General features: G+C 42.5%; 1 protein-coding gene across 1 annotated transcript in view; it reads left to right on the top strand.

The window, feature by feature from the left end:
- BUB1B (BUB1 mitotic checkpoint serine/threonine kinase B) overlaps positions 1 to 19074 on the top strand; it is a 236482-nt gene that overhangs the window by 142355 nt on the left and 75053 nt on the right. The window contains exons 18-19 of the mRNA XM_030213704.1: positions 7881 to 7993; positions 8445 to 8605. Of these exons, the coding sequence (XP_030069564.1) occupies positions 7881 to 7993; positions 8445 to 8605 (274 nt within the window). The remainder of the gene's footprint in view (positions 1 to 7880; positions 7994 to 8444; positions 8606 to 19074) is intronic.

Below are 19074 nucleotides of genomic sequence, written 5' to 3'. Positions count from 1 at the left end.
GGACGATTGGGTCGGGGGGAGGTTAAAGTTTTTTCACCAAAGGTGGCCTCTTGTGACCTCCGACCGGTGGGTTCTTCAATAGTCCGGCTAGGATACGCCCTCAATTTGATTTCAACACCTCCAAATTGCCCTCCGGGAGCTCAGTCTTTCAGCTTCCAGCACAAGCAGGTACTTGCAGAGGAACTCTCCGCCCTTCTCAGCGCTGATGCGGTCGAGCCCCGTGCCACCCGGGGCAGGAAGGGCTGAGATTCTATTCCAGATACTTTCTTGTGGAAAGAAAACTAGGGATGCGTCTCATCCTAGACCTAAGGGCCCTGAACAAATATCTGGTTCCAAGAAAGGTTCAGGATGCTTTCCCTGGGCACCCTTCTTCCCATGATTCAGAAAACGATTGGCTATGTTCTCTGGACTTAAGGATACTTATACTCATATTCCGATACTACCAGCTCACAGGCAGTATCTTCGATTCCGTCTTGGAACACGCATTTCCAGTACTGTGTGCTACCCTTTGGTCTCGCCTCTGCGCCCAGAGTGTTCACAAAATGCCTGGCAGTAGTGGCGGCGTCGATACGCAGACTGGGATGTGCATGTGTTCCCTTATCTCGACGATGGCTGGTAAAGAACACCTCGGAGGCAGGAGCTCTACAGTCCATGCAGCTGACTATTCAACTCCTGGAGCTATTAGGGTTTGTGATAAATTATCCAAAGTCCCACCTTCTTCAGTCAAAGACTAGAATTTATAGGAGCTCTGCTGGACTCCCTTGCTTCCCAGTGGTTTCAAGCTGCGGGAAATCTAAAGGACGTGATCCAACTGTCCACGAGTTTTCTCACCTCCCTGCATTGGTGGACAATCCGCTCCAATTTGACCTTAGGACGTCCCTTTCAAATTCCTCCGCCGCAAAAAGTGCTGACGACGGATTGCGTTCTCCTGGGGTGGGGAGCTCATGTCGATGGGCACACACCAGGGATGTTGGTCCCTCCAGAAGACAGGTCTTCAGATCAACATCCTGGAGTTACGAGCAGTGTGGAACGTGCTAAGGCTTTCAGAGATCGGCTGTCTCATCAAATTATTCAAATTCAGACAGACAATCAGGTTGCTATGCACTACATCAACATGCAGGGGGGCACCGGATCTCGCCCCCTGTGTCAGGAAGTCATCAGGATGTGGCTTTGGGCTCGCCAGCATAGCATATTTCTCCAAGCCACTTATCTGGCAGGTGTAAACAACAGTCTGGCAGACAGGTTGAGCAGGATAATGCAACCTCACGAGTGGTCTCTCAACTGGAGTAGTACACAACATTTTTCAAGCATGGGGCACCCCCTTGGTAGATCTTTTTGCCACTCAGGTCAACCACAAGGTCCCTCAGTTCTGTTCCAGACTTCAGGCCCATGGCAGACTAGCATCAGATGCCTTTCTCTTCATTGGGGGAAGAGCCTCATGTAGTGTATCCTCCCATACCGTTGGTAGGGAAGACTTTGCTGAAACTCAAGCAGGACCGTGGAACCATGATTCTGATCGCTCCATTCTGGCCGCGCCAGATCTGGTTTCCTCCTCTTCTGGAGTTGTCCTCCGAAGAACCGGGGAGATTGGAGTGTTTTCCAACCCTCATCACTCAGAATGAGGGGGCGCTTCTGCATCCCAACCCCGGTCCCTGGCTCTCACGGCCTGGATGTTGAGAGCATAGACTTTGCCTCCTTGGGTCTTTCTGAGGGTGTCTCCCGAGTCTTGCTTGTTTCCAGTAAAGATTCCACGAAGCAGTGTTATGCTCTCAAATGGGTTTGCCCTCTGGTGTGACAGCAAGGCCTTAGATCCTCGTTCTTGTCCTACACAGACCCTGCTTGAATACCTTCTGCACTTGTCTGAGGCTGGTCTTAAGACCAGCTCTGTAAGAGTTCATCTTAGTGCAATTAGTGCTTTTCATTATCGTGTAGAGGGTAAGCCTATCTCAGGACAGCCTTTAGTTGTTCGCTTCATGAGAGGTTTGCTCAATGTCGTTCTCACCCAACTGATGAAACCTCCTTTTGAGCCACTGAACTCTTGCCATCTAAAGTACTTGACCTGGAAGGTCATTTTCTTGGTGGCAGTAACTTCAGCTCGTAGAGTAAGTGAGCTTCAAGCCTTGGTAGCTCATGCTCCTTATACCAAATTTCATCATAACAGAGTAGACCTCCGCACTCACCCTAAGTTCTTACCAAAGGTGGTGTCGGAGTTTCATCTTAACCAGTCAGTTGTCTTGACAACATTCTTCCCCCACCCTCATACCTGCCCTGCTGAATATCAGTTGCACACATTGGACTGCAAGAGAGCATTGGCCTTCTATCTGGAGCGGACAAGCCCTACAGACAGTCTGCCCAATTGTTTGTTTCTTTTGACCCCAATAGAAGGGGAGTGGCTGTCGGGAAACGCACCATCTCAAATTGGCTAGCAGATTGCATTTCCTTCACTTATGCCCAAGCTGGGCTGACTCTTGAGAGCCATGTCACGGCTCATAGTGTTCGAGCCATGGCAGCGTCAGTGGCCCACTTGAAGTCGGCCTCTATTGAAGAGATTTGCAAGGCTGCGACGTGGTCATCTGTCCACACATTCACATCTCATTACTGCCTAAAGCAGGATACATGATGCGAGAATCGGTTCGGCAGTCGGTGCTGCAGAATCTGTTTGGGGTTTAGAATCCAACTCCACCCCCCTAGGCCCATTTTTATTCTGTTCCAGGCTGCACTCTGTTAGTTGTTGTTGTTTAGGTCAATCTCAGTTATGTCCTCGCCGTTGCGAGGCCCAATTGACCAATGTTTGTTGTTTTGAGTGAGCCTGGGGGCTAGGGATACCCCAATCGTGAGAACAAGCAGCCTGCTTGTCCTCGGTGAAAGCGAGGTTACTAACCTGTAGCAGGTATTCTCCGAGGACTGCAGGCTGATTGTTCTCACAAACCCGCCCTCCTCCCCTTTGGAGTTGTGTCTTCCCTTATCTTTTGCTTTTCACTGGACAGGAGAGCACGTTCGCGCTACGGGCGGAAGACGGTCGCGCAGGACACGCGAGAGCTAGCAAACTTCTATTGCTAGGCAGATCTTCCGATCCTGGGGCTGCCGTGGACGTCACCCAATCGTGAGAACAATCAGCCTGCTGTCCTCGGAGAATACCTGCTACAGGTTAGTAACCTCGTTTTTCTAGAACCGTCACCTTCATCCAGCCATTTCATCTACAGTCTCAGCTCAGTGAGATTCTCCGGAAGCGTATCTTGAGGTATAATATCAGACACTTTTCTATCCCTGAGTTTTGGTCTTCTATTATAAGAAGTTTTTGCATCTAGTTATGGGCTGGATCGTGCTCTTATATTCTGGAAACATTTATATTTCAGTTATGGGTGCAGAGTGAAGCCTAGAGCTGTGTGGTCTGGTAAAGCCATAGCTTGTCCTCTTTAAATTGCATTGGACCTATTGATATACTTCTTGGAAGGTGATTACTCTCTTGTTTTCTTCTCTCATTTGCATAGCCTAGTGGTGCCAGTTTCAGCCATATGGTGTTGGATATTATACAGGGTTTTTTTTTGTTTTGTTTTTCTGTTGTCATATTTTGATTATCGGTAGTCCTAAGGGTTGCAGACCCTATCCTGGTTTGTGCCAGGTAGTTTGTATTTTAAAAAAGGAAGAAGAAAGTCTATCTTACGTCTTTGGGGAGCATAGCCTTCAAGGCTGTCTGGCTTTGAGTTTAACAACCTGGTGGTTTTCTTCTCAGTTGCCAGACAGGTTTAAGACTTTAAGGAGACAGTGAGGGGCCATAATCGAATGCGAACGCCCATCTCCATGGGCGTCTATGTCTGAGAACAGGTACTGAAGGGGCGGGACACCATATTTTTGAAAAAAATGGGGCGCCCATCATTTTTTTTTTGATCATACGGTTTGTTTCGGGCAAATGCATCGGATATGTGCGGATTTGAGCTGGGCGGTTTAGTTTTTCAGCGATAATGGAAAACGAAGGCGCCCAGCTCAAAAACGAACAAATCCAAGGCATTTGGTTGTGGGAGGGGCCAGGATTCGTAGTGCACTGATCCCTCCTCACATGCCAGGACACCAACCGGGCACCCCTAGGGGGCACTTGTAACAAGTAAAAAAAAAAAAAAGTAAAATACCTCCCAAGTCCATAGCTCCCTTCCTTTGGGTGCTGAGCCCCTCAAATCCTCTCCAAAACTTACTGCCTACAACTCTACACCATTACCTTAGCCCTTATGGCTGAAGGGGGGGCACCTAGATGTGGGTACAGTGGGTTTTGGGGACGGTTTGGAGGGCTCCCATTACCACCACAAGTGTAACAGGTAGGGGGGAATGGGCCTGGGTCCACCTGGCTGACGTCCACTGCACCCCCTAACAACTGCTCCAGGGACCTGCATACTGCTGTGATGGAGCTGGGTATGGCATTTGATGGTGGCATACAGGCTGGAAAAAAAAGTTGTTAAAGTTGGTTTTTTTTGAGGGTGGGTGGGGGGTTAGTGACCACTGGGGGAGTCAGGGGTGGTGATCCCCGATTCCCTCCGGTGGTCATCTGGTCATTTAGGGCACTTTTTGTGGGACTTCGTGAAAAAAAGGGTCCAAAACAAGTGACCTAAATTCGCGCTAAAAACGCCTTTGTTTTTTCGATTATCGCCCGAAGGCGCCCATCTCTCCCTCGGCCGATAAACGCACCTCAGTCCCACCTTCACCCACCTCCGACACGCCCCCGTCAACTTTGGTCGTTCCCGCGACGGAGTGCAGTTGAAGACGCCCAAAATCGGCTTTCGATTATACCGATTTGGGCGCCTTTGCGAGATGGGCGCCTATCTCCCGATTTGGGTCGAAATCTGGGTGCCCATCACTTTCAAAAATAAGGCTGAGTGTATCTCCTTCCAAGACTTAATTTTCAATTGGTAAGTTTCACCTTTATTTCTTAGTTTTTTTTTTTTTCTTTTCTTTTTCCTCCACCAGCTTGTCCATCTAGATAGCAGGGTATATTTGAGTTTCATATCTGCTTGCTTTTTACTTGTGTTTAGTGCTCTCCTTTCTGCCAGCAGGATCTTAATAATGGTCGAGCAATATTCTTGCAGAAAGTTCTTACATTCAGCTTTCCTTCTCAGCTGTCACAGGTTTTGGCATGAGTGTAATACAACACAGCTACTATCTAGAATTTTCTTGGCTTGCCTTCTCATTGTGCCTCTGCCAAGTGACAGTCATCCAGGTCACACTTCAAATTTTTCTCGACCTGGGAGCCTGGATGCCAGGCTTCTTGGCAAGAGAAGCATAGGAAGAATTTCAGTCTAATTCATTGTTCCAAGGAAAGTAGACACCTTTCATCCAATCTTGGATATTGATGGAATGAGCTGTTCTTCATGGTGATGCATTTCAAGAGCTCTGTGGTTGTGGCCCTGAGCTCAGGAGAATTTCTTACCTTTTTGGTCCTCAAGTAGCTTAATTTGCATATTCCCATCTGGAATATGGGAGATTCTTGAGATTTGCAATTCTGGAAGCACATTTCCAGTTTTGAGTGATGCTTTTTTCCAAGATAATGCTTGTGGAGGCATAGTTCTTTGCCAGCAAGGAATCGGAATTCTCCTTATTTGGTCAACTGATTCACTTGTTCATCTACACTGGAAGGAACCAATTACCCAACAGTATAAGTATTCAGTCTCTTGGGTGGCTGCTCAGTTTGGACCAGACTAATGTATTTTATACTCAGGAGCTAGTATATTTGGAGGCAGCATCCACCACCAATTCAGAGATGGTATAACTTCCAAAGCAGATTTGTTGAAGCTTCAAGTCTGAATCAAGCAGCTTCTGCATAGGACTGTATGCAAATTATAGGTTCCATGTGGGTAAGGGCTCACATGAGGCCCTTGCAATCTTCTCAGCTAATGGCCAGCATATGCTAAGACTCTCTAGTGTTGCCTACTTTGGACATCTCAGGCAATTTTCAGCATGAGGTGATGGCTTCAAACTCAATCTGCTGCAGGCAGAAACCTACACTTGCCCAACTAGATGGGTGACAGTTGAGGCCAATAAAATAGTTGTGGAGACCATTTTTTAGTTCCAGTATGTCAGAGAACTTTGTTTCCACACAAGGAATCCTGGTCCCTTACTGAACTGGAGCCCATAGTAGTTTGGCTAGTGCTGCTGTCCTTCTTGCATATAGTCAGCAAGATGGAAGAGAATTTTATTCAGTGTCTGCAGTACTATACATCAACAGACAAGGAGGCATGAAGCAAGGCTCTTGATGAAGTGTGCAAAACATCTTTAGCATTCTTGATGGTACATATTGCTGCCATGATGAACATCCAGGCTGATTTTTCTCTGTGGACACTTTCTCGTCCAGGTACAGTGGAAATTGTCATCCAGGGCTGTTGCTGAAATAACAGGCAGTGGGGATGTTTGGTCCTGGACTACAGAACAGACTACCTCTATTTTCTACAGCAGTCAGAAGGAGGCAGGATCCGAGGGTCTAGATGCCTTACCGAAACCTCTGGCCTCGGCACTGCCTGATTATAGATGTTCCATCTCTGCCGATGGGGGGCTACTTGTTTCAAGGATCTTGATTCATCCCCTTCCAGTGAATCTTGTAGCTCCATCCTGACCCTGGAGGTCCTGGTATGCAAACTTCATTTGTATCTACAGAAACAGGCTCTTAATACATTAAAAAAAGGGAAGGGAAGGCTGCCTCATCAAGAGTCAGAAAATCCAGCTCCTTTCTGTTTTACAGCCTGACTCTTGAATCATCATGTTTGTGGCGTAAAAGATATTTTGCAGAGGGGATGTTTGGGTGTCGGGTTTTTTTTTTTTTTTCAGATTAGTAAGCTTTACCTTTCACTTCCTGTTCCAAGGGAATCTTCCACCTTTCATCTCAAGGAATTTGTATCACCTCATGCTTTATAGGTTACTCTTAAGATACCACTTAAGTTTGAGAACTCTGTCCTTTAATTTCCGAGCACAGCTTGTCTCCTCCATTTCATAAATATGACAGTTTTAATCTAAATTTTCAACTCTCCTTATGTTGCTTCTAAATTTCAGTTACATGCTTTGATTTTTCCTTGTTCTTTTCTTTTGTAGTCGAGTTGAGTACATAGGTTGCCCTCTGGTGCAATACTGGAAAACCAAATTGGCCTCTAAATCTATACCTCCTGGTGATAAGTAAGATTTCTCATCTTCTACTCTGATCAGGATCCCTACTCATGAAGGGTTTGGAGCTTCTTTCATAAGGATGTTAATTTTTGTAGATCTAGTTGCAAATAAGGGATCTAGGTGAGATATGCACATAGCCGTTTCTGTAAACGTTTCAAAGGCAACATTATTGCCTATGTAGCAGTTTGCTTAGTAGCAGGGATTTTGAGGTCCTACCCATTTCCAGAAGTGCTTTGTTGCATCCTTCAGGTTCTGGCCTGGTCTGGTGAGGAAGCCAAGGAAAGAGAAATTTGATTTTACCTGCTAATTTCTTTCCTCTAGTCCCACCAGACTAGTCCAGAGGCCTGCCCTAACATATCACTGGTTATTAATCTGTAATATTTGTCTATTCAATTCTTTCCCTTGGATTTCAATTTTTTCTTTAAAAGGTTAATCTTTCCAAATGGTTTCAGGTGAATATATTCACGAGTATGTTTAGTATTACGTCTCAGGAGGAAGGATTACCTCATAGCCCATTGCGTTGTCACTTGAAATACTGAGTATCTGAGGCTGCACAGCGCCCTTAAGGGGCAAGTCCACAGATCTATTTTATTTCTCTGTCTGCTGGTCAGTGGATACAAGTTACAGACTAGTCTAGTGGGCTAAAGGAAAGAAAATTAGCAGGTAAGATCTAATTTCTCCTTTTTAACATTCATTATATATATCATACAAAAGAGCATATATATTTTTTAACTTTACAGAGAAGCTGCAGGCCACGGAACAACGTAAAGAGGAGCTAGAACAAAAAGTTCAAGAGATGGAGAGACTACGAAAGAAAATGGAGAATGAGGATGAGCAGAATTTAGTTGAACAGGTACTTCTATCTCATAGAGAGCAATCTTTCCTCAGAGCACCTTTTCTCTAGATGTTCTAAGATGTGCAGCACTTGTACAAAGTGTTATGTAGCGCTCAATACTAGATGCTTATATCAAGGAGGCAGGGTTTTTCATGAACCTAACTAAATTGTTTTCTGTGTTAGTTAAGCCCCAGCACTGGGATTTCCATTCTAACTCTCGGGTAAAATGTCCACTTGGCATTTATGACAGCACAGTGCCTTTTTTAAACTGTTGTGGGCATGGTTTTGTACTGGTTTAGAAGTTAACTTCCTCACCATGTACTGCAGCACCCAGTGCTCTTGAAAGTCTCCTATCCAAGTACTAACCAGGCTCAGTGTAGCTTAAGATTTGTGATAGGATTTATAAAATTCAGCTGGTGGATAGAAAGGGGTAGGGGGTTGCTGTGTCTCACTATTTTATTGTCTTCAGCCAGCACAGTTGAGTAAACCAAATGCAATGGTGTCATCTTCACCGGATATTCCGAAGTTTCCAGAAGAGCAAAGAGAGTTTGCTGTCTTCAGTCACTTACTACTGGATCCTGTAAAATTTCCATCGCATACACATTTCTCTCTTCCTCCCAGCTCAGTGAGGTATAGTGACTGCTTGAAGTTAATGCCCATGTCAAATGTTGAGTTTGTTTTTATTTAGTTTTGATATACTGCACATTGAGGCGCCTTTCAGGGCAGTTTATCTAAGTACAATATCTATAAACTAAGGAAAATAATTACAGTTGTAGATAAGATAGAGAGTTATTGAAACAGGATAGGGGAGGGGGTGGGTGAGTCTGAGATCCCACAGCTGTGCTCCCCTGCCAAGTGCAGAGAGGGCTAGGAGAAATCTTCGTTAAAGGCATCTATAAATAGGATTGTTTTCAAATCCATTTTAAATTTGCCTAGGGATTGCTCTAGATGTAATATCAAGGGAGGGAGTTCCATAATATTTGGGGCATTGATGCTGAAAATTTTTTAATAGTGTTGAAGCAGATCTGGCGGAGAGAGATGGAATGGTTGGAAGGTTATGATTGAAAGAGTGAAGGGTTCTGGCTGGAAGGTAATCCATCAGGAGGCATGATAAATAGGAAGTCAAGATTGTTGAGACTTGAAGGTTATAAGTAAAGTTTGTTTTTTTTTAATATGTGATGCAATGGGGGATCGAGAGCCAATGCTCTTATTGAAAAAGGGGCGTGACAACATATTTGTGTGAATCGGTAAGCTGTAAAACTTCCTTCCTTATTACCCATGTCAGTCCAGATGAATGGATTATGTACCCCTGCCAGGAGATGGAGACAGAAAAAGAACTCAGAGCTGACTTCACTCCCTTTATAAGGGGCTGGTGCCGCCTTCAACTCCGGGATATCGCAGGCATATGGCCTGGTGCAGCAACTACATGTAAGCTGCACCCGGTAAGGTTGTAGGCCCAGATTTCCAGTGGAGCATAGATGAAGTTTGGAGGGAAATTGTGGGCAACAGTCCTTTTGGAGCTCAATTCCTTCCCTCCCAGGAACAGATGAGAGGGCTAAGATTGATGGAGGTTAGCACAGAGCTCAGATGTGCTTAAACTGAATTAATTAATTCACTGTAAATGTTTGGTCTTTTTACCACCTCTCCAAATCTTCATATACCAGTTACCCACAATTTGTAGAAATAAAAGACCAAGGCTGCCGCTTATGAGAGAGGTAATTTCTTTTTTATTTACTTATAAGGTACAGATATAATTAATCGTTTCTCATGAGAACGGGCTCTGCTATACAAAGGTATTATCTGAACCCGTCTCTCCAAAGTAATGATCTGGTTCAGTTGCTTATATACTTTTATGTTAAACAATGCTTCACATTACTTTAGCACTTATCTTCCTCAGAGATCATTCTGTTCTCTGTTCTCACCATCTATTTTCCCTTAAGTTGCTAATCCACATTCTCCTGTTTATTTACACTGGCCTCCCTCTCATGGCTGCTTGCACGCAAGAATGTCTTATCAGATCATGAGTCTCCAGCTCACATGCTTATCAGCCTTTTGCCTTTTTGTTCTGTCTTGTTTCAAAGTGCACATCCATGCTCATTATTTACATCTCCCCCCCTTGAAGGCCTTCGAGAGTAAGGGCTTCACTTGTGTTGAACCCCTGCTATAGTTCCATCTATTTCAGAGGGGAGCAATGAGTTCCTTTTCAATGCATGTTGAGCTTAGGGAGATTACTCACTAATCAACGTAAAGATTGTTATTCTTGCGTTAACATAAAACATGGCCTAGTCCTGCACCTCGGCCTGTGTCTCGCCTCCATTTCTTACTATGTTAGTGCCCCAGTCGCAGGCCATCTTAGGTTGCAGGCCACTTAGGTTCCCTCAGCAGGATGGGAATCCTGTGCCCGTCTTACCCGTCGTTGCTATAGAACCTCATGAGCACTAAAGGGCGATCTCAGTTTCCTGCCTGAGTCACCATGTCAACGCCTTTTTACAGGGATCGGGCTATAGATGACAGGAAAGAAAAAGTAGTTATAATGAAATGTAAGTTACCCCTCTTCAACCTTCCCCGGGCCTTATGTTACTTATAATACCTTACCCTCTAAATGATAATAGAGGAAGATAATAATGCAAAATGAAGTATATCACAAAGAGATTACACATTATTTCCAACATTTTCAATTTCTGCACTAATGCGAAGTCTCTCATACAATACAATATGCATGTCCTATAGGTTCTTTTTTACTTAAAGCATTTTCAATTAACTGTTGCACCAGGCTCCTTATACGGGGTATTACACAACAGCCAAGAAGTACAAATACAGCAATAACGATTATCAAGGTGGTCAAACCAGATAATATGAAAATTTTCCATTTCCCAAACATATTGTCCATCCACCCTGTCCAGGTGGTATCTACTCCAGAAGTCTCAGCAAGTTCATGTGACATCTAATTGAGCAAGCAATACCTTTAACTGCATCTCAAGTATAATTAATGAAGCGCTGTTGATTATAATAAATGTAATGAATCCAATCAACATTCTTATTAATTGTAGACCACTAAAACAGTACAGATTCAAAACCTGCAGCTATCTGGTTGCAAGCCTTAAATTCATCTGGCATCCCCCTTGGCACACCTATAGAGTCAATAAAATTCCTATCATCAAAAGAACTAGGAATATCCCGCTTTCTCCTAGAGGGAGCTGGTTTTTCAGAACGTTGTAATGCTATCGTGATAGGGACTACTAGTTGAACTAAAGCACATTGTCCTTGCCAATTGGAGGGTAAGGTGGAGTACAGAGTTCTATTTCTGCAATACCACCATATACTTCCCCAGTGAGAGCAGGGAGAAGCATAATTAAGCATTTCTTCATACATGCATAGGTAAACAAGATATTTGAAATACCATTGTTGCCAAATCAAAGATCCACAGGAGGCTATACTACAAGCATTTAATTGCAATGTGACTGTCTCATCAGTTGCATTAAATTTTATGGTAATCTTAACTGGATAATGTCCCAAAGCGTAATATTTATCCACCTCCTGGGGGTCTAGGCCTTTTGCCGTGTAATCAAAGGTGGAGCCAAAAGGGTTAAAATCATTTGCGGGGTGACGGGTGACTGAGGCAAGGGTAAAGGTAATGATAGTGAGTGCTCCGTAAGTAATATACATGTTAAAACAATCTGCAACTAAAACTGCGAAAACTTAACAAAAGATAATACAGTATTTTTCAAGAATAATCAAGATTAATGCTAAAACTAAAGTACACAGGAAAGCAAGTCCAAAAATATTGATGGTATATTCACGAGCATCCATCTGCAGTTGAATCAGTATCGTTAGTAATGTCCTGATTCTGGAGAGGTTGGAAAGTCCTTATGTCTTTAAGATGTACCCAGGAAGGTGTGATCTTGCAATTTTACTACGTTGGCAGATAATGCCTCAATGCGGAAGGGTCCAATGTAAACAGGATCCTTCCAAGTCTTGTGTGTGTAGTATTTTCTGTGGACTAAGTCCCCTATTTACAACACCTTGGAGTTTTCTGAACTATTCCCCCTTCTGTCTTGCAATTCCTGGGAAAGGCAAAACAGAAATGTGATTAGAAAGTTATAATGTAGTGTAGGGTCTAGTATTATGAAGCAGCAGTCTGTATGCCGTTGGGAGGCTCACACAAGCAGGCATCATGTTGCATCTAGAAGACTTCCATTTAGAGGGCTGCATGGTGTCCAGCAAGGTAAATAGTCCATATAATAGTTTTGTAAATAAATTTTCCAAAATTGAATGGGAGAATGCTTGTAAGTTCTGCACAATTGTATTCCAGAAAATTCAAGACATAATTTTTAAATCTTTATCATTGGGCTATTACAAACAAGCATAGGCACATTTCATGTATGGAAAAACAAATTAGGAAAAAATAAAAATTACATCAGTATCCAAGTATTAAGAGTAGAAATTAGGGAAAATGAAGTTCTATATTTGTAGTAAGAAAACTAATTCATAACTTGCATAACAAAGAAAATTAGGGCATCAAGTAGTTAGGAGCACAATTTCTCCATTTATACTAAAAGGTCATAAAGAATAACAGAAAAAAGAAAGAGGGAAAATAGTTTAACCTAACAACTGTTCACAATTACCATCAAAAATTGTATATATGTTATTTTGAAGCATCCCTCTTGTTTCTGAAATATGGTGAAAGAGAAGGCAATTTAAACAAATTAGGGGCAAACTGGGCAATCGCTTAGAAAGACACTGTCTTTGTTCTGGGGCAGTATACAACATTTCTTCAAGGTACACAAAATATCTTAACTTCTTAATCTAAACATTCATTTAAATTCACTTTTCCTGTGGGGTAATTTCTCTGGAATTTCAGTTACCTGAGGTAAAGTGACACAGATATTAATGAACTAAACACCTTAAGTAAAACAGGGTACAAATGTTACTTTGCATTATTAGCAAAACAAAAGTTTCAGCAGGACTGTTGTAAATCCTGTGTTGATGAATCTCACTTGCAAGGTACAGTTGATTGCCCAGGGACGCCAGGGAGGAATAAAACGCAAACACATGGGAACAACAAAACTGCATCACAAAGTTTAAAGTGTAAAAGTATATAGCATGTGGACATAACGGAAAAATACAGGCAGGAACCTTTCAGTAAATCTCACAGTTAATGTAAAATGTATCCAAAAATGTGGATGTCAAATTGTGAATGCAATGCAACAAAAATCAAATTTAAAAAAGAAAAAATCCTAATGAAGCAGACAAAAGCTGTATCCTTGACTGACCTTTACAAAAATTCACATAGATCAGGCAAGAAAGAAAGAAACCCTAAATTCTGTACTGAATGTAAAAACATTACACTATAGCTGTAACTAATGCATTAAAAATGTTGATAAGAGACAGAATATAAATAGTTAACATATTTACTATGCAATGCAGAAAAGAAATCTTCTGTTATAGTGCATACGCAACTAATTTGTATTCAGGAGAGAAATTTTTTATATGTACTGTCTGGGGGCTGCTCTTACACTCCAAAGCAAAATTGCCAATATTATTGCATTGCCAACATAGAATATTGGGTCGGCGAGATGGACTAGGTTGTCCATCTCTGCCGTGGCCAGAGAAACCAAAGCCTCTCTGTCTCCCACGAAAATGACCTTTTGGTGGGCTATCATATGGTGGAGGCGCTGGCGAAGCCATAGCTTCTGATGGAGGAGGTGGGAATTGACTGACCAAAACCCATTTATATCTGCATTCAGAGGTATAATGTTCAAAGTTGTTACATTGCCAGCACCGGATATTATGGTGGCGGGACGGACTAGGTCCATCTCTGACATTCATATAGAAAACATAATTGTGGTCTGTTTCGCCATCGTCAAGATCAGAACAATTTTGATCTTCTTGGTGGTTGATACGAAATTTGCCCTTCCTATGCTTTTCATTATAATCAATTAATGCTTTTAAAGTGGGTGGATCAAAAGATCCATGCACTGGCCAACAAAAATCAGTTTGTTTTTGATTCCATTTGTACCATTTTTGGCATATTTGCCTCAGATCTTTCTGTTCTAATGGAAAGTACTTAATTACAATCTCAAGAGGTGTAGCCATTATGTGTATAATAAAAAGCCCAGTATTTTAAAACACCTATTCTAACAATCGAGACTTAGGACCTACTAGAGCTTGTTTTTTAAACCCGGTATTTTACTCACACCTAAGGCTGATCAGACCCTAGGATGTACCAGAGGTTTCTGCTATTTTAAATACACCTAGCCTGTGTGAAAAGTTCAGACCTAGGACCTAGCAGTAATAACAGGAAATAATTTAAAGATGTCACTTACCAAACTTCGTGTTAAACAACACTGTCCATGTCGGGATTCCTGCAGCTTGAATCCGAGCACCATAATCCATGTCGGGGAGTCGCCAATGAATTAATTAATTCCCTGTAAATGTTTAGGTCTTTTTACCACTTCTCCAAATCTTCATATACCAGTTACCCACAATTTGTAGAGATAAAAGACCAAGGCTGCCGCTTATGAGAAAGGTAAATACAGGTATATAAAGGTACAGATATAATTAATCGTTTTTCATGGGAGAACAGGCTCTGCTATACAAAGGTATTATCTGAACCCATCTCTCCAAAGTAATGATCTGGTTCAGCTGCTTATATACTTTTATGTTAATGCATCACATTACTTTAGCACTTATCTTCCTCAGAGATCATTCTGTTCTCTGTTCTCACCATCTATTTTCCCTTAAGTTGCTAATCCACATTCTCCTGTTTATTTACACTGGCCTCCCTCTCATGGCTGCTTGTACGCAAGAATGTCTTATCAGATCATGAGTCTCCAGCTCACATGCTTATCAGTTTTTTGCCTTTTTGCTCTGTCTTGTTTCAAAGTGCACACCCATGCTTATTATTTACAAAACCCAGTGTTGTCAGGTGAGTCTTGCATGATGGAGGTAAGTGATGCTTTGGCTGGATGCTCCATATTGCTTGGCCATGGTTAGTTCAAGATAGGGTCACAATGTTTTGGCCTTGCATCTCAGTGTGTCATACATGGTAATAAATGGGTTGTGCAGTTTCATCCTCTCCAAGATTTAACTGTATTTGATGAGATCCTGGACCTTTAAGGACCAAAATTCAGAGGCTGGCTGAAAGTACTTTGGGGTGGGTACTTCCTCAGCTTGGGCCCCTCAATTCAATATTCACCATTGTTAGTCCAAATTCAAAAGCCACAAGCAGTATAACTTTGGCAGCTCCCTTCCTTCCTCAGCTTGGTAGTCCTGGACAAATGATTTGTTTGGGGAGGAGTCCTTGTTGCAAACTGCTGTGTTCTGACTATGCTGCTTCAGGGAAACATGGAACAGTGCTTATCAATCTTCTTGTGTTCATTACCTCATTATCACTGCCAAATAATATTGTGCGGCACAGAATCGTGCACTTATGGGAGAGCCTGCCCAAATCATGGCCCCATTTGAGGTTCTAACCCATAGTTTGGGAAACTGTGGAGTCTTCTTGTTGTGTGGTTGGATACTACTCCTGGGGGATTTACCTTCACCCTCACTAAAGTCTTTGGTGGAAATTTTAGGCTTGTGGTGAATCTCTCAGGGATTTTGGGTCAAAAGAGGGCTCTGAGTCTACCTGTTTTTGAGGTTCTCATGCAGAAAGGCAGACATCTTAGTTCCTTGCATGAATACAAAGGGTCATTCCCTCAAAGGGTTACCACCAAAAAAATTCCTAGATTCTTTGATGTTGGATGGAGCCTGTTCAGGAATGTTCTACAACTTGTTTACTACAACTTTTTAGAATGCTGCACTATTCATGCGCACATCCTTCTGCTTGCTGCTGTCACACAGGACCTAGCCAGTCACCATTCTACATAGCTAATGGTCACACAAAACTCTCTGCTCACTTCTGTCAGTGATACCATCACTGTGTCTGCACTGATAAAGTGTGTAAGTCCTGATGTGCAGGGACCTTCTTCAATCCCTTTTAATTGTCCTTGGCATAACTTCTTTGAATGTACTTAAGGAGCCTATAGAAGCCCCACATCTGAAAATGGGCTTTCAAATTGGTCTACTGTTAGTTTCCGAGATATCAGGAAAGAGAAATTAGGTAATGTGCTAATATTCTTTCCTTTAGTTCCCCCAGATCAGTTCAGAGGCTGGCCCTACTATATCACCAGTTTCTTATTTTAGCCATCATGTTGTGAAAAGTTGAGGATCTTGGTAAAGATTTGGGAGAAACTCGAGCCTTTGGGTTTTTTTTTCTTCAAGCAGAATTAGATTTTACCAGACTGAAATATTCAGGACAAGCTGTTCATTAGTGTGCTTATTTTCAATTGCGCCAGATGCAAAACATCCAGAGACTTTGGATCTCTGCTGCCCCTGATGTGTTAATGATGTCCTGCGGGTCTATTCTTCACAAGGGCAGATATATTCACAGCTGGCGGGCATTTCATTCAATCCAACGTAGCTTCAAGTTGGAGTTTACATCCTTTCACACATTCTGGTTTTTCTGTCCGTGGGCCAATCCAGGTCACAAATATCTGGCAGAAACCCAATTAGTAACAGCATTCCATGCTAAGCATGAGAAGGTGGACCCTATAGAGATCAGAAGGCTCTCAGATTTGAGAAGCAACTACTTCCTCACCATTCTTTAGTGGCTGAATCTGCCTTCAGGTCACTCCTCCTGCTTGCCCTTTCCAGCAGTCACAGGGCCCCGATTCCCACCCCCAGCAGCAGCAGGCTCAGAAACCCCAGCTAACTTCCTAGTCAAAGCAAGGTATGACTTTTGACTGGCTCCAAGAGAGCATAGCTGCAATAAAAGTGACTGAATGGCCTATTAGTGAGAGGGAGTTTTGAATTTTTTTCAAGCAAAATGGCCTTTTGTAATCTCAGATTGGTGGGTTCTCAAAATAATCTGGTGAGGGGGGTTTACACCATTCATTGGCAAACCCTGCCTCCAAATTGTCGTCCTGAGATACTTTCACCTCTTCTACTTCTAGGGCTGCATATTGGTTCTTCTGTTTGAGGGCACATTCAGTCATGGTGTTGATCCTACGGGGTCTTGTGATCTGTTTCCAGTTGTCCTCTTTCAACACAGCTGCTTCTTCCCTAGTGCTGGAGATCTTTGTCTCGTGAAGCATTTCATCGATGTATTTTCTCATGCTCACAGATGCTTCTCCACCATGCCATCTCCCCTCAGTACCTCCACTTTTTTTTCATGTGGATTTATGCTGCAGACATTTCGCACATGGAACTAGCCCCTCTCGTTGGATCATGCTTTGTCTGCACAGTGGCAGAAGCTATAGCTGGGGCAACAGCTCCGACACGATGTCTCCCAGCCATGCTTCAGTTGCAGAAGTTTTTTGCACCTGTTGAAGGAAAAGAGAAAACAGAAAAATTCCTACCAAAGTTCCTACCTTTTCCTTAGCTGTTCAATAGGGTACAAAAATCAGCTAGCCTTTTGTGTGTGAGATCTAACCCTCAGAAGTATGAAGATTTCAAAAGAATTTGTCACCTCTCCTTTTGAAATGGAGGTAAAAAAAGATCTTCTAGAGCAAGCAACCAAATGAGCTCCTTAAAAATAAATTAAGTGCTCTCTACTAAAACTCAAAAATAAAGCAAGGGTTATCCCAGCAAAATAAAATTACAATTTAAACAAACCCTTACTTTAAAAAAAAAAAAATCGTGCCAATCTGCAATGTCCTCCAAATTGACTGAAAAGCAAAAAAAAAAAAAAAAAATCAAAGATCAGCATTGGGGTGGGTGGGGCACTAAACAGAGGTTTCCTTCAACTGTTGGATATACTCTAAACTGATGTTACAGTAAACTCTGAAATGCAACCTAAAATACTAAACGACTCTAAAAACAGCTTATATATGAAATATTATGAGAGGCTACACTATTCTCTAAGCTTTGTAAAATAAGCAGAGTAACTTAATATCATTGTCTTTTTTTTTTTTAATCTATTTAACCCCATGTCTTCCTTCTCCCAAGTTTGAATGTAATTTCTCTGCAGGTAAGATACTCACTAGTGAAATGTTCTTTCTCAGCAACTCTTCAGGCCACTGTTGTGTGGAATTCTCATTCTTGGGTTGGTTGGTTGATCATGAAGTGATTTTTGACTGTGCTGGAATCCTAAAACACAAGAATTGCCTTTAGTAGTCTAACATTGATGCAGAATGCTGGGGCGCTGAAGCCAGTATCAGCCTCCTTTTAAGGGGAGTAAGCTTTCTTTGGCTCTGTTTGTTGTTTGGGGGTGGGGGAACCACTAGTATGAACTGATCTGACACAACTCAAGGAAAGGAAATTAACAGGTAAATTCACATTTTCCCATGTTTGTGAAAAAATTCCATCTTGTATTTCAGGTGGTGCCATGAGCCTGTTGAAATCTGTGCATAGTATTATATGCTCACAAGTGCTTTTAATTCCTTGGAGATCAAACAGCTCTGAAAGTTCTGGAATGCTCTAGTTTTCTGACAAATTTAGGGCCCTGTTTACTAAGCAGTGTTATAGGTGCATTAACGTTTTTAACGCACGTTAACCATGTATGTGTCTACAATATCCCTATAGACGCCTACATGGTTAACGCACACGCTAAGTGTAGGCGCTAAAAACACTAACGCACCGTAGTAAACAGGGCCCTTAATTTGTTGGATGTCAAGTGTCTCAGAACATGGTGATCACAGTGTGCTCCAGTACTTTAAAACTGGAACACTTGAAATATGCAGTAAAATGTATAGATAAATATTTTGTGTTAAAAGACAAATGGGGTATTTTCATAAAGCCCATTAACAAAACGTGGAGTAGGAGGACCCTAATGATCACAGAAAAACAGCAACAAAAAATGGAAAAAAAAGACCTCTGAAAAAATCTTGGCAATTCAAAACATACACACATATGCCAGCATATGTCTATCATTGGTCCAAAAACACTGTCACAAAATGTCTAGCACTCGCCTGGGGTTAATCCTGTGGCCACCTGGAGGGTCTGTCCCTAGCACTGCTCAGGCTCTCCTGCACCTGGGCATGTGCTCTATACTAGCACCCTTCTCCCACCAACTGGGTACCACTTGCATCTGGGCTAGTCTCCTACTCTCAAGTTAT

Source organism: Microcaecilia unicolor, chromosome 9 (assembly GCF_901765095.1).
Source record: "Microcaecilia unicolor chromosome 9, aMicUni1.1, whole genome shotgun sequence".
In the NCBI taxonomy this organism is placed as follows: domain Eukaryota; kingdom Metazoa; phylum Chordata; class Amphibia; order Gymnophiona; family Siphonopidae; genus Microcaecilia; species Microcaecilia unicolor.
The sequence above is the reverse complement of the archived record's forward strand: the minus strand, read 5'-3'. Positions and strand labels throughout refer to the sequence as shown.